The 16,385-nt window shown below is 45.8% G+C and overlaps 1 protein-coding gene across 2 annotated transcripts in view; it reads right to left on the minus strand.

The window, feature by feature from the left end:
• The window catches only part of DOCK8 (dedicator of cytokinesis 8), a 1,170,453-nt gene that overhangs the window by 505,496 nt on the left and 648,572 nt on the right, over positions 1-16,385 (minus strand). For both annotated transcript variants that reach the window (XM_069625758.1, XM_069625759.1), the window contains one exon: positions 4,455-4,572. In XM_069625758.1, coding sequence (XP_069481859.1) covers positions 4,455-4,572 — 118 coding nt within the window. The remainder of the gene's footprint in view (positions 1-4,454; positions 4,573-16,385) is intronic.

Genomic DNA, 16,385 nt, shown 5'->3' on the forward strand with positions numbered 1-16,385 from the left:
AACCTGAACAGTTGTGCTATGGAAATGGAGATTGTCAGCCTGCAAGGGGACATTCTGTTGAAAATCAGACAATCTCACACCAATTTCTGGAGCCTTGTTGATCACAAGGAGTACAGTAACATTTGCACAGCAGCATTAAAAGTGACTTCTCTGTTTGGTTCCACATATCTCTGTGAATCTGCATTTTCACATATGAACTTCATCAAATCGAAATTTCGAACCCGCCTGACCGATGAGCATCTTAGTGACTCCATCCGAGTTGCTGTATCAAGTTATACCCCCAACTACAGAGCACTGGTGGATGGCATGCAGTGGTTGCCAGTCATTTGGTCGAAAACAATTGGTCGACTGGACAACTGGTCGAATCAATTTGGTCGAAAACCAAATGGTCGAATTTTTTTTTATTTTTATTTTTACCCCTTTTTTGGTTTTTTTTGAGGGGGTCCCCCCCAACCCCCTTTTTTTCTTTCTTTTTTTTTCTACACGAAAACCCACAAAACACATATATAAATAAAAAAAAAAAATTTCGACCATTTGGTTTTCGACCAAATGACGTCGACCAAATTGCAGTCGACCAGTTTGTAGTCGACCAAATGACTGGACAGCGCATGCAGTGTCAACCTTCACAATGAATGTCTCATTTTCCTACATTGTGAAAGTCTTTTTATGAGAACTTCTAATAAAAAAGAATGCAATAAAGAGATGTTTGAACTTAACATAAACATGAAGGGATATGTTATTCCCTATATTTATGAAGGGAAAATTACAGCTAAAAAAAAAAAGTTCCAATGTTTATGAACAACCCCGACCGCCGATATCGCCCGCAAGTAGCTCTCGCTGTTGGCCCCCAACTGAAAGTAGCTCACGCCAACATAAAGGTTGGAGACCCCTGACTTAGAGAGTACTAAGGCTCTAGAAAGTGTTATACAGTTGGCTGGAGAGAGAGAGATGGTCGGCAGGCTGTAATAAGCTTGCAGGTGTGGGCAGATGAGGAAGCTAAGGCATTGGCTTGTCTGGTTAGCTCGCTCACCGCCCTCACTACGATAAAGTACTCACGTCTGGGGGAGGGACGCAGGGTTCAGTGCGATGGATGAACAATGAAATCTCCTGCCTGGGAAGGGAAAATCACGCATACGCTGACCCGCCAAATGAAAAGAAAAGTATGTGCTCCCGCCTGGGGGAGGGAAGCCGACCGCCGCTGCCACTATGGTGAAAAGTAAAGCGGCTCTCCTACCTGCTGAGAGAGAGCATGCAGCGCAGCCCAAGTTCCTCCCACGAGGAGGCAGGGAATGCAGCGGGCTAGCTGCAGTGTGCAAGAATAAGCTCATGTTTGAGGAGAGCATGGAGGGAGAGCTGGATCCTGGGCATGTGGGGGTGGACACCTGCTGCAAGTGAGCTCCTGCCTGGGGCAGAAAAGCAGACTGTGCTGCTCCAGCTTCACACATGCTTCTGATTGGGGGAGGTTAGTGGCCCATGCCACTGCATGCGACTTAAGCTCCTGCCTGGGGGAGAACAGGCAGCCCATGCTGCCACAAGGACATTGTGTACTCCTACCTGAGGGGAGAGCAGGCAGCCCATGCCACCATATTGACATTGTGTGCTCCTGTCTGGGGGAGAACTGGCAGGCCATGCTGCTACAGGGACGATTGGACTCCTGCCTGGGGCAGAGCAAGCGGCCCATATGGCTACACTACAATGACTGTTGGCACTCCTGCCTGGGGGAGAACTGGCGGCCCACGCTGTGACAGGTCACAGGCCCCTGCCTGGCGCACAAGCCAGGGAAGTACCCTGGCCCATTGAACAATCGAAGAAGGAGCTTCTGTCAGAGGGAGAGGTGCGCTGCCTATTGAAGCAGGCTCTCCTGCCAGGGGAAGAGAGGCACCACCTCAAAGAGGGCTCTCCCATCGGGGGGAGTGATGCACTGGTTAAAGCAGCCTCCTACCCATGGTTGAGGCCCGGGAGACGAAGTCTGGCTCAGCAAGACCCGGCACCACAGTGGCTTTTGCAGGAAGCCATCACTGTGACCCTACGTTTCCTTGCAGCCAACGGGCCAGGAGCAGGCCATGCATTGGGACACGTCCCCAAAACACAACGGGCGAAGAGCGGCATGGCAAGAACCGTGCTGTAGTGGCTGTACCCCGGAGCCCATGACACTGAGTGAACACTACCGCCTGCACGGGAGTCAGCAAATGGCATGACCTGGACTGCTGCCCATCCTTCAACTCATCACTAGAGTGAGGGAACACTCCTGCCTGGAAGGGAGCCCGCAGATGGCACGACATGGACCGCTGCCAATCCTGTACCCAAGCACCATGAATCCCTGCCAGGACGCTGGCATGACCGCGGCTCTCCCTGAGGAGAATGCTTGTGCAGTCAGGCAGAAGGTGAGCACTAAAGTGAGCCTGGACCAAACAAGCTGCTGTCAGCCCCTGCCTGGGACTGAAGAGGGCTGCAACAACTGGCGCTGCCACGGCCTCCTGCAAGGCACCACAATTAATCTGGCGATCCTTGCAGCCAACAGGCCAGGAGAGGGACACGCAGCGAAGTACGTCCCCGCTACCACTAACACCAGAGAGCAGTGCGGCAAGCTCTGCCACTACATTGGCCGCACACCGGAGGCGAGCCAGAAAGAACTCCTGCTTGGGGGAGACGACACGTGGACAACAGCCTTAGCCAGGTCGCGGCTCTCCCCGAAGAGAGTGCTCGTGCGGCCAGGCAAAAGGCAGGACAGGAAGAACTCCTGACTGGGGAGCCTGGCCACGGCGTGGCCATTGCTGCTCCCGTACCAACAGAAATTCACAGTAACAAGAAGTGGAAAGATCTGACCACTGCGCAGCTTCAGTCGCTGTAAACACCGACTCAAGCAGAGGGAACTTCAACAGGAAGGGACTGCCGCCGTAGTGGTACCAAGTAAGAACTTCCGTCTGAAGGGGGTACATGGGCATAGCTCTGCCCACTGCCGTTCAGCTGTTCCTAACCTGGTGAGCATTGCCAGGAGTGTGTCACCCCCTTACCCCTATCCACATGGGGGAGGGAGGGGACCCAGAGACTCCAGACTACGGTCTGCAGCAAGGGACCACCCAGGCCCACGGGAGGACCACCCTACAGCAGACGGGCCAGAGACCTGCTGGTAAGACAACAGCCAATGTGGTCTCCATTATCCCTGGGTGAGGATTTTCCCAGCTAGTGGAGCGCTTTCCATCATGGGTGAGCTGACACAGAGGGACTGCCCTGTGGCCATCTGCCGATGTGGCCCCGGTATCCCCGGTGCAGCTTTTCTGGCCAGTGGGGCCATCCTCACTTCCATATTGGACTAATAAAGCATTTAAGACCTAAGATCTAAAGGTGTGTCACCCACCAATGTATATATGTGCCTCGCAATGCTTCCCAATGACCCACGAAGTTGGAGCGAGATCTGCGATTGTTGTAACACATGTCATCTTAAATTGTTGTATCATTCGTTTGTCTTTACCCTTGGCATAGGATGTTGTAACGTGAGACCGAGCGCTGTGGCTCATGTGCAGTCACATGTTGTGGCCCTGCTCTAATAAAAGAGCTGAGCGGTCTCCTGCTCAGCAGTTCCAGCACAAGTAACCCTGACGTCTGTGTGTGCGTTATTACTGCCGGGGGGGGGGGCGGCAGCGTCATGGCCCAGTCAGGCCATTCTGAACTGTAGGTCACCCTCACTACAGTTCACCCTCACTACAGTGGGGCTGGCACCACCGGCCCCATAACAGAATGTGTCTTTGGAGGGACTGCAAAAGTAGGTGAAGAGACACAGCCTCGTGAGATCATGGCCCATGCGTGATCTCGCAAGACTATACATGCGATGTGCGTGGCTTGGCGCACAGAGCGTGGTGTACTGGAGCAGACCGAGGGACAGAGCAGACGCTCTCTGGCGCTCCTCCTGTTAGACACTTGGGCTTCATTATAATATCTAAATCCAAGCCCTCATCAGACCCTCACAGAAGACAGGGCCTTCTGGCAGTGAGTTAACTGCAGTACAATATAAATTAGGACTTGATAAGAAGGTGCTGATTGTCTTATGCATTTGATTGCCCGTTCACCAATAACCCCCCTTCAATGCCAACCTGTGCAGCGTTTGACATAAGGCCACAACAGTAGGCCTCTTCGTAGCACATGACCACTCAAATAAACACAAAAGAAAGAACAAGAATGGGAACTTAACAAGATACAGAGCAGCCCCCGGCCTGAAGCGCGGCTCTGTATCACAGGCAACAGACAAACAGGAAAATGGGAGATTGGTCAGGTGCTTTATACCCAGGGCAGGGGACAGGCTTAAATATTTCTTTTTAGTTTAAAGGGCTAGTGCATTTCCTGTTTCCCCGACATGGCTCACCCTCATAGATAAAGGACTGTGACGAGGATCAAGTGTTGTGGCTGGAGGTAGGAGCTGAGCGCAGGGGTAGTTTCTACATGCTATCTCTGCTTACCGGCATCGCGCTGCTGGGATCTTCAGCCGCCATAAACTGTATCTTAATGGTGATGTTTCTCGCCGATGACAGCTTGTTTGCAAAATTCAGCCTTTGTGGGTAGACGTAGAGAAGGTTTCTGAAACAAGAGAAGCAGGGTTTACATTACACTCTGAACAGCAAAAGGGACACGTTAGCCTCAACCTATTAATCTCTACACTTCACACTGAAAGTATGGGAATATTGAAAGAAGCCTTGAGAAAGTGTCTGCTATCATAGTCATTCTCGCCGTAAATGGAGAAAATCCACATTAGGAAGTCTTGCAGCTTTAGAGAAAACCTGTATCAAGCGGAAAAACAGATGCTGCTCATGCAAACTCAAAACTGATAACATGCCCTGAATGGCAATGAAGCATGTATGCATATATGCAGAGCTGGCTTTAGCGGCAGCGCTGCCCCGGGCAGTGAAAGAAAAATGTGGCGCACACATGCACCCCTGGTCAAAGACGGGGGGGCGGGGTGGCATGCCAATTCTTTGTTTAACTCCCTGAGCCGGAGCAGGTGGTTTATCACTGGAATAGGCCGCCGATGCAAAAGCATAAGCACCCTATTCTAATGAAATCCACCCGCTATGGCGTGGGAGCGGGGCGGTAATCACCTCAATAGGGTGCTGATGCAGAAGCATGTAGTGGTTTTATAACCATTGCTGTCCGAATGAGCTCTGGCGGAAACCCAAAGAGGATAAGCAGCTCTTGGGATGTGAAACAGAGAGTGAAGGAGGAGCTGGCTGAAGAACGAGCCCATGCCAATGGCATAGGGGGAGGACCAGCCACTGAAGGCAGCCTGGCAGAGGGCACAGTTTCCATGATGTGCGCTGTTGCAGTTGTTGGCATTGGTGGAAAAGACACTGCTGCAGACGAGCCATGTGACCATCCACAAAAAGCGCTGCAGCAATAATTAACAGCATTAACCCGGCTGGTAACCGACCTAAAGTTGCCTTAGACTTGGGCTAGAGGCCGGTATTGGTCAGGTCAGCCTGTGCATACAGCCATTAACGCATGATCATACATTATTCTTAATATTAACATTTCATTTATATATTCCCAGCAGCTATTAAAATGGCCTATGTCAATCAGTGTTCTACCCGAAAGTCTAATGCAGTGTCGGTGCAAAATGCCTGACCACTCCGAGGGCATGCAAATGGAAGTTACACACGTTACACATGCTGCATAGCATAACAACTCGACCAATCACCATTTACAGCCGCAGAATCTAGTATGAAGACATCGGCCGGTTAGCCAGACGTCGCACCAGATTGTGTAGCATGGTATTAGAAAAGGATAATACAGAGCATATGGTTGGGGTGTGCTTACACCTTCCTATGCGCCAGTATCTATCAAAATCCCATTTGTGATATGTTCATTTCTCACAATGAAGATTCAAGTTCATATTTGTGCATAAGGTATTTATTTGTGCTTGTAGCCCTTGGTGGATGACACGTGTTTTAGCAACCGAGCTTTGCCTTTTTCAAATCCGGGCTATTTTAGTTATCAACAAAAAAGGAACAAAATATAATACAGGACATGGTTGGTTTTTACATTCATACAAGTCAAAAACAAGACACATCATAAGTTGTCTACATAGAGCAACATGCGTGTTTCAGTGACTCTTTGTGATTCCATGAGAAAATAAATTAACATAAGAAGGTGGAAGGGTATGATAGGCATAAGGTACTTCTATATAACGCTCCTACACACCTGCATCATGGAGCCTTGGGTTGGTAAGGGTGATGGAAAAGGGAAGGAAATGGTGACTGTATGACATGGGTTGCTTTAAATTGTAGTTGTTTCGTCATCCTAACATTAGCAAAGTTAAAATTTTCACAAAAATGTATATATGTCTTACCCTTTAGGTAATAGTATCCAAGATAAGTAATTGCGTCATGCCGTTATCGTAATTCTAGGGCTCAATCCCTCCTATATGAGAAATAAGCACAATACGGTGTGTAACTTCCTGTTTATAACTCATGAGATTTGTTGAGGCAATTTAAAGAACTGTTGCCAGGCGGGCCTACTCGAATATTAATAAATCAAAGGTTGTTACAATTTTGGTATTAAATTGCATGTTTGAATAATAATAAATCAAAGGTTGTTACAATTTTGGTATTTAGTTACATGGTAAAAAAGCATGGTTCAAAAAAACTGCGTTGTCCCAGATGAACCGTGTTCTTGCGCCCAATTACGCACAATAAATAGTGTTTAGTTAATGCTCCCTTGTGATTATACTTCTAAGTTAAGATTTAGAAGATATTGCTACTTCTGAGATCAAATCGGGTGTAGGCATGCGCCTCTGCATGTTCCTAGGAACGTGGGACAGAACAGTACAGGCCCGTTTCTAGGTGGGCTTCCCGCACATTTCAGGGCTTACCTCAAAATTATGATTCTTCCGCTTCAAGCGTCATGTGAGATCGCGTCCTCGCTGGGAGTTCCCTTGTTACTATAGGGCTTGTTTAGGTGTGTTTGTCCTACCTTCCTTTCGGTTGTGGCGGCCATATTTTGGGCTCATTTGCCATGTCTGCTCCGGCTGTAGGTGTGTTATATCCCAATTAGTGTTGATTTTGAAATATTTTGAAAAAGGCATTAGAGATGCCCCATTTCTTTCTGCATTAATATCCTTAAATAATGTGTTTACGTTATCTGTGTTATCAATTTAAAAATGAAAAAAGACATTAGGAAATAAAATGACACAAAGTACACAAGACATTTGACGAAATTCCACGAGGAAGGCCTATTGTAAGCGGTATCGGATGGGCAATGGAACCGCTTGCGGAATACATCGACAATATTCTAAGACCGAAAGTATGTAAAGTCAAAGCCTACCTTAAAGACACAACAGCTATAAAGCTTTTGGAACAAATACACTGGCATGAAAACTACTCACTGGCAACTTGGGACATAAAGGCACTTTATACGTCAATAGGGCATAAACTGGCACTTGAAACAATGGACTATATCTTTAAAGACAAATCAGCTTCACATTTCAATTATGTTTGTATGCTAAAGGAGATGCGGATGACAACATTGAAGAACAACATCTTCACGTTTGATAACCAATTCTTTAAACAAACATGAGGTGTCGCAATGGGCGTGAAGTATGCGCCAGCCCTGGCAAACTTAGTTATGGGAATGTTTGAGGATTTATTCATATATCAACTGAATGCATATCAAAACAAAATAGTAAAATGAACTTGTTACATAGACGATGCGCTAATCATTTGGAGTGGAACATCCCACAAATTGGAAGCTTTTCTACATCAGGTCAATGACAATTGCTATGGGTTTAAATTTTCTGGATCAAGCAGCCAGTCGGAAATCATTTTTTTAGATCTTTCCATCGTTGTATCAGGTAACCAATTAAAAACCAAAACCTACAGAAAAGAAACAGAAGTAAACTCTGCACTTTTCGCCACAAGTGGTCATCATCAACCTGTTATTAGAAATATCCCTAAGGGGGAATTTATACGAGCCAAACAAAATTACACTGAAACATCTGCCCTTATTTTGTGCCTATGTATCTGTCAGATTTTCATTTAAACCAGAATAGAATCGTGTCTGTTGTTCCAGTCGACATGAAACCCCCAGACGAAAGGACATTTTCTGACCACATGAGAAAAGCATAGAAATGCATTTGACATAGACTTGGAAAGCAACCCTTTTTTTATATGTGGTGTATATAATCATAACTGCTAATTTTCTCATTGCCTTGTTGCCTGCACTGTTTTGTATCACAGGTTACTGGAGACCTATATCGGTTAAATTCCCAGAATATAATGTTTTCTTTGTTTTTCAACAGGCTATAATGCTGATGAGGTCTGTGACAGAATGTCATCTATTGAGGGTGGATAGCCCGAGCTTTTTGGATTTTTATTTTTTAAAAATGATGTGTGTAATTCTATTTCTGAAAGGGATGACTGCCAATCAGACCTCCTTTCATAAATGCTCCATGCCAGAATGACAGTGCACTCTTGTGCCTTTCCTGTAACCAGACTCTTGACATCTACAGTCTCAGCTCTGCAGTGGCACAAAGCAAGTTCAAAGGTAGCATGTGCAGCCCTGACAGCTGCTGGAACACATAGTTCGCACAGGCAGAGGTGTCTTTTTAATCTTCTGCAACCCTGATCTAAATTTTATTTGTATGCCTTAGTCAGTTTGGTGGCACATCTTCAAATATAGGCCATTTCTGGTGTTGCATGGTGGCTACTAAGGGTGCACCATTATGCAGCCACAACAATTTGATATCACTCCAGTGTCTGATATGTGAGCAGGGTTAGCTATAACAGGACTGATGTGTAATGGTGCCTTGTCAGATTGTCTCCACCACTGCCACATGGAACAATGTCCAGGATCATTTCTCTTTGATTCCCCAGAGCAAGGCTAACACCTTCCTCCCAAGGCACAAGGCACAGTGCTTCAAAGGCAGCAATGACACAAAAAAGCTACTCTCAATGGAGTTAGAGTAGGCAAACAAGAGAGGTGCGCTGAGGGAAGGGTCCCACCATCTTGGATTCTGTTAGGCCTCTCTTCCTCTCTTCCTTTTCCTGTATCCTCTATTTTCTGCAGGTGAGGGACTCTGTGTGTGAGGCCATAAGGCGAAGGCCACTTGTTACAACAACCTGGATTGTTCCCCTTAAAGCAGGCTTGCTTTGAGCCAATCACCTGTGCCATTTTGCCTTTAAAAGGAGAAGGGGATCTCCCATTCTTTGAGACATCTTTGTATCATCAATAGAAGGAGGATACACTTTTGGATTTCTGTTTGGCGTGCAGACCATTTCCCAGCCCTCTGCCATTGAGGTGAGGAAACAAGGTATCCACAGAAGAGGAAAGCTCTCTCCCCTAACCATCCCGAGGTATCAGTGGGGGTGACTGCTGTAGGACAAAGGGCTCTCTACTGACTGCACTAGAATCGGGCTTCTCTTCCCTGGAGGTAAAGGGTCCCCTGTAGGTGCCAGCTAAGATCCCTGTAGTTGGACTACAGAAGGACTCACCTTGTCCTGGAGCCCCTGGATTAGGATTTCCACCAACCAGGGAACCAAGGAAGTGACTCCTGGCTCTTCCTACATTGACAAACTGCATTGATGCCAGTTTGGGCACCTTTGACACTGTCCAAGCTGCTGCATAGGAACCACCAGAGTCCTCTCCGACCTCAGCGTTCAACAGCCTGCGCATCTCTGTGTTTCTCTTGATGTGGAAGCTCTGCCATTCTGAGATGCGCCAAGTCTTTAATCGTCCCCAACTTGACACCACCACCTGGTCACCAGCTCATACGAGCCTCCAAGCCGAGACTGCTGCAGTAGCCTGACTCTTTGTTGAGCCAGCTCAGCCCACTCACTACCGCAGGCCAGTCTCTGTTTCTCTGCATCCAAGAACGCAAAGAGTTTCATCAACTCTGAGGCTGCCGCTTTTCCACTCAACACCAGCCCTGTGTTCCCAGTTGGATGCTCAACGCTATTGAGGCCCAAAGAAAAGAACACAAGGTACTATGAAGAGGCCCTGTCCCCCTGGTCCACTTTTGGGACCATAGAGACATGTAAGCAGCCGTTCTCTACCTTGTTCATCAGGATATTTCATTTGAACAGTGGTATTGTGCCAGTCTTGTGCCTGAGCACCCCTGCTCATCTACACAGAGTGCTGTGAAAAACCAGAGGGTGTTTCACTGCCAAAACCCCAGGGATCCCTTACCCAGGTGGCCAGGGCATAGCCATTGCACTTGGATCCAGACCCTGGGGGTAGACAAGTGCAGAAGGAATACTCGGCAGAAGGGTTCTCGGGCAGTGGGGGAGGAACGCCTGATGGTGAGACATGGTATCCACACTTTCCAAATACCCCTGGTCCCATCCTATTTTATAGGATATTCAAACTTCCCAGATCACCCGTCCCCCTTTCCTACACAAACACTGAGCCGAGGAAGAAGTGGTCAGAGGCTGAAAGGTATAACACCCATGTAATACAGTGGAAATGACCCACAATAAGATCAGGCAGGGTCAGGCACTTACTCTTAATTACAAACACCTGGTACCTATTAGCTCTCCTCACATGGTTAAAAGGTGGAACACTGAGACACACTCGGAGCAAGGTGGTGCACAAGAAGGAGTAGTTCTTCCAGGTGATGGCGAACCTGGCAGAGCAGACCGGGAGGCCGAGGCATGGAACCAAGGTACGGAGAAACCTTAGACATCCCGGCGAGAGATCGTGACCCCGAAGGGCCTTGAAAAATGCACACGGAAGCCCAGCCAGAGAGAAGAAACAAACCTCTTTTGTGTTTCAAGGATACCAGCACTCTGCCGGGTAAACAGCAGAGTTGGGGAGGTGCAGTGGCAGTTTTGGTGTCAGCCTTGGCTTAAGGATGAAGGCCGCGAAAGACAAAAACTGATTAACACAGCCGTTGAATTGATGAAAGCAATGAAAGTCGGGTTTGTTTTATTTGAAACTTGACGGCAAAGGTATCCGACAAATTAAGGTTGTGCATGTGCGATAAGACGCGAGAGAAAGCAAAGCATTTAAAACAACTGTAAACTAAAGATACAAAGTAACAGAGTGGTCCAGCGAAAGAAGATTGGCCAATCGAACGTCTCTGTGAAATGTCTGATGCTATAGAAGTGGCATGGAGAGAAAGAAACTGAGATGCAAGATTTGAACTGTTATTAGGTTTGATCCCACAGAGAGAAACCTGGATTTGAAGATATATCTTTGAACTGCTAGGTTTGATCCCGGCAGAGGGAAACCTGGAAGTGAGAGATATCTTTGAACTTTGAAATAAGTACTCTGCTCGAAACTACATTTACCAAGAGCCATTGCTGTAGGAGAGAAAACGTGACATTTGAGGAAAGAAGGTCGACGTGCTCATGCCGAGGTAAGAGCTAAAGCCTTGCAGTTTCAAAAGTCTTCGACAGCGGAAAAAAAGTGAAAGAAGGCTTGAGCCCGACAGAGGCCTATGAAGGTGTGATTGAAGTGTGAACCCCCACAGAATGTAATAGAAAGATTTTAGCCCGGCGGAGGGAAACCTGTAACTGAATTGTGGTAACCAGAAGGAAACAAACCTTTGTTTAGTTTACAAGCTAAAAGGTGACCTGGGCTGGAGGGAGAAAAAGACGAGAGGTCCAGTGGATAAACTAGTGACTTTTCGTGGAAGGCCAATTGGGCCCTGGTCCACAAAACAAACTGCATCCTTGTGTCCGAAGCCAGAGTGTGTCGCAAGGGCCAAGTGTGCCACCTTACAACGTGCTACAAAACATGCATTTACTCAGCCATACTGACATTTATTTTGAACACTGGTTTTTCTTTTTGCATTACACATTCCCTTTACACATTTATTGAATTAGAAAGAGGGCAGGCATTGGGTTTATTAGTGTAGGCCATTTTATTTTGACTAAGGACTGACTAAGACTGTATTTTCGTTTGTTTGATGGCCGAGAATACACCCATTTTAGTTATAGACCCAAGATAGGAGTTTTCCAACTCTTTTTAAACCATCAATAAAGGTTTTGACACGTGCAGCTCTTGTGTCAGTTTCTTCTTGTGATACCATGCCTCCCTCACAGTGGCCTTTCACTCACAAAAGTCTGCATTCCCTGTTTTCTTTTACAGGGACGGGTTTTCTTTGTGGTTTCTGATTAGCTTGTTTGATTCATATTGCTTGATTAAAAGTATATCTTTTTATAGGGTTTTGATTGGACATTGTTTTAATTTAGACTATTGTATGTAAGTTGTTTGGGCTGCTACTGTTATCAGTTTGCACCCCTCCTGAAGAGTATAGCCTGCCCTCGCACTGCGCTACCACAACAGCAAAGGAGGTATACGAGCCAGGCCTCGTCTGTTTCACCTTTATGAATGGGATCACTACTGGTGTAGTAGGATTGTGGGGCTGAGTAGGCACTTCAGACACTAATCACCCCTGCACTCCTGCAGAGCATTAGTCGTTTCATCACAAGGTTAATGGGCTTTGAATAAATAGGTCTGTTATGAATTACATTCATGTATTATCATCTTAGATATGTACCTGGAGCAATACACTGAGATGAGATTTATTTTTTCAAACTTCCCAGAGTGATATTTCAATCCTTGTACTCCACAGAGTGTGGCTGGTGACATAAAATAACTTAGAAAATTAACTACCTGAGTCCCAAACAATAAAACACGACTCTTCATCCATCTAGGATAAAAGAAAAGAGGCAGAGTTGCAAAAATAAAATGATTTTGTTTGAGTTTTACGCAACGCACTATGAAATAGGCTCTTTGCTTTACGTTCTTCTTCATCCCACAGAGGACCCAACCTCCATCATGCCCGACTTTATTTTCATCTGGGAGATTGTCAAGTGGCTGATGCATTGATTGAAAGATCTGACAAATCAAACTGAAAAATGTGCACATCCTGTCTCAGGAAAGGAGGATTAACCTAACACTGTCCCTAAATATCATCGCCAGATCAATTGGGAGCATGGACCATCCATTCCTACGACTGGCAGCACAGTCTTAGAGCTAATTCCACCTCAAACAAGATGGATGCTGGGATCATTACTCCTGAAGGCACAGTGACTCACTGCTAACAAAATCCTTTCTGGTATTGTATTATGCCTCTTTTCTTACAGTCTCACTGGCTGAACACATGATTTCTCGTTTGTTTTGTGATTAGGTAGGTTTTCCACTAGACCAGCATATACCACCAGCAACTCTCCACCGAAAGGTGCAAATACAGCAATTTAACATCACAGCAATTAAGTCAAAGCCCTTGCCACCATCATCATTGAAGTGTCTCCAAAGGGATGAATAAAATTACCATGGAGCGCACAACCTGATCTAACACTGACAACGTGCAAAACAAGCACCAAAATCTAAATCTTATTTGATGCAAAACGAAAAAGGGGGGAATAATGAACAAAAGAAAGAGGGAGCAAAAGAGTGATTAAAAGAAAAATTGAGATCAGCAAAAAGGAAGAGAATACAAGAGTGAGAGAAACAGCAAGCCAAAGAACAAGCCAACGGGTGGTGAAAGAGCAAATGAAAGGACAATCGTGCCCCGAGTAAAAGCAAATGAGTGAAAGAAAGTGCAAACGACTAAGAAAGAGCGATTAAAGGGGTAAGAGAAAAATAATGTTTGAAAGAGTGATTAAGTGAAAGAGAAAAAGTGCATGAAAGAGCAAATGAAATGGCAAAAGAAAGATTGGAAAAAAGAGCAAAAGAAAGTGAATTAACAGATGATGCAGTGAAACAAAGATCAAATGTAAGGCCAAAAAAAGAATGAAAGAAAACAAGAGACAAAATCAAAGATTAAAACAGCACAAGAAAGAGTGAAAAAAGAACACGTGATAGCAAGAGCAAAAGAGATAGTGAAAGAAAGGTTGATGAATCTAGAAAAGGAAAGAGTAAACAAGGGTGAAAGAATGGAAGAAGGTGATGAAATGCCAAGGAAAGATCTAGAGAAGTAGTGAAATGTAACAAAACACATACTAAAATAGCATATAAAGAGGAAGCAAATGACAAGAAAGAAAGGGAAGCAAATACCAAAAGGGAAAAACGAGTGAGAAAAGAAAGAGCAAAAGAATGAGAGTAAAAGAGCAAGAAAAAAAAGAGCTAAAAGGTAGTTGAAAAATGTTTGAGTTGTGTTTTACAGACAGGAAACAGCACCATGCATTTCAGTCAGGATGTCACACCACTCAATGTTTCCGTTGAGGTCATTAAGTTATGTTTTGTTATTGGGCTATGTACTGCACACGACTGCCATTTTTATGGTCTCCAGGTGCTCATGTGGTTCTGAAATTGACAGGGGTGGGGGCTTGAGAGAAACGAGCAAAGACATGGCCTTGTGCCCAACAGTTGGTGCGGGTAGAGCCAGGAGCAACTGGTGTCTGTGTGGGTGTGTTCTCTTGGTGGATTGTGATATTCACCCCAGAGCTATATGTTTCCCTGATGGGTCTGGTCAGGGTATGTGTGCTTTCATCCGGTGGGTGAGTTTAGCAGTTGATGGGAGAGGTTAGAGTTGGGACTATACGGTGGTCAGATGAAGCCTTTATTTTTGCCTCTTTATGTGACGAGTTGGGGAGCATGTGTTAATTGAGGTGGAGGGAAAGTGAGGTTGCTAGTTGGTTAGGTTCTTTGCGCAGATCTGCAAGGTATTTTCGGTAGGCGTGTTTAACATTGTCTTGTTGATTTGTTTCTTGTTGTATTCCCATTCTATGCATGAGTCCCAGACTCCCTGGAGGTGGTGGTTGTGGGTCTGAATGTGCTGCGCCACTTTGACATGCTTGCTCTATTTAGGGAGACTTCTGTGATTTAGAAGCTGTTGTCATTTTATTTATTTATTTATTTAGACTTATCTAGCACACAAATAGCCCAAGGGCATCAAGGCGCTGTTATATGCGACAGGCTTAGTTACAGTGGGCGTCAGTGACTCTTTTTGGAGTCAATACAAGTTAGTTACATACATACATAATGCATTTTGGCAAACAGTATATGTAACAGCTAGGGTTGAGTGAGCGTGATTAGGTAAATTGGAGAGTCTTGACTGCTTTGCGCAAGGCGATGTGTGAGTTTTCTCCTCTAAGTGTTGGAGGAAGGGCATTCCAATGCGGGGTTGCAAGATTAGGGAAGCTGGCTCTACCTGCTCTGACTCTATTGATCCTGGGAACTGTTAGCATGTAGGTGTAAGGCATTCTGATAGGTCTGGTGGTCGTGGATCGGTGCATTCTTTGGTGCAGGTAGGGAGGGTCAGTTTCGAGGACGCATTTGTGGGTCAAAGCAAGGATCTTGAAAAGTATGCACTCTCTAATGGGTAACCAATGTGCCTGTTTCCTGGCTGCCATAATGTGTTCCCTTTTGGTGATGCCTAGTGCTGCGCGGAGAGCCATATTGTTCCTTGATGAGTATTTTGTCATTGTGTTCGATGCAATGTGTCCTCAGCTGCAAGGGTGTCAGGTCATGCATTGGCGGCAGTGGTGTGATGGCCAGTTGTACTCTGCTTTTTGCTGGGCTCTGCGAACGAACCAGGCACACTGGATAACATGATCTCATGACGCTCTACTTTGAGGCGCTGCAGGTTATTGCATTGTTTAAAATGAAACAATTTAAATGATGCATCAGAGTTCCCCTTTAACCAGTGATGATGGATCTGCACCCAAGTGTTGCTTATCTCATGGTTGTGGCGACCCACCTCACCTCCGGGCTTGGCTTGCTCAGTCTATGCTTTTTATAGTAAAAGAACACAACTAAGGTATGGGAGATGGTTGTGCTAGGAAGTCTAGTTTTACACTTGACAAACCATATGTTCCATCACTATGTTCTTTATCAATATAAAATGTGATCTCAGCCCCCATGCAGGAAGGCATACTTCTTGTAGTGACTCCAGGGAGTGGTCCCTGGCCTTGACCCCCAGCATGTGGGGCTGTACAGTGAAACAATAAGTGGACACACACACACACATACACCCACCCACCCACCACCCACCACCCCCTGATAAGTTTTAAGTTGAGTCAAATGTCTTCACAACTTTCAATACAACAAACTAAGGGTTTCTATTCAACTTGTTATGCCGGGAGGGCAGCTCAAAGTTTAAGGGCTGGCCTCTAGTATACGGCCAGCTGACACTTCACTTGTTCAAAGACAGTGACAGGGACACAACTAGGCCCACCATCCTTCAAATGTCGATACATCGAGGACCATTGTGTTGGGTAATAACAATATCTGGTTAACAGCACTTATTAGCTGAAGAAATGTGGCATGAAGCCAAACAATATAGGAACACACATTATTAACCCAATATACTGTATTTGGGATGAACACATACATTTGTGATTTTAGCATCGCCATATTTTGGAGTTAACTGACAGTGAGTTCACATTATTTGCGCAGGATCACACACTTTGGTTAAGCCATGACCCTCATAGTTTAACCCATTCTGCAAT

This window comes from Ambystoma mexicanum, chromosome 6p, assembly GCF_040938575.1.
Source record: "Ambystoma mexicanum isolate Mex_15411 chromosome 6p, UKY_AmexF1_1, whole genome shotgun sequence".
NCBI lineage: Eukaryota > Metazoa > Chordata > Amphibia > Caudata > Ambystomatidae > Ambystoma > Ambystoma mexicanum.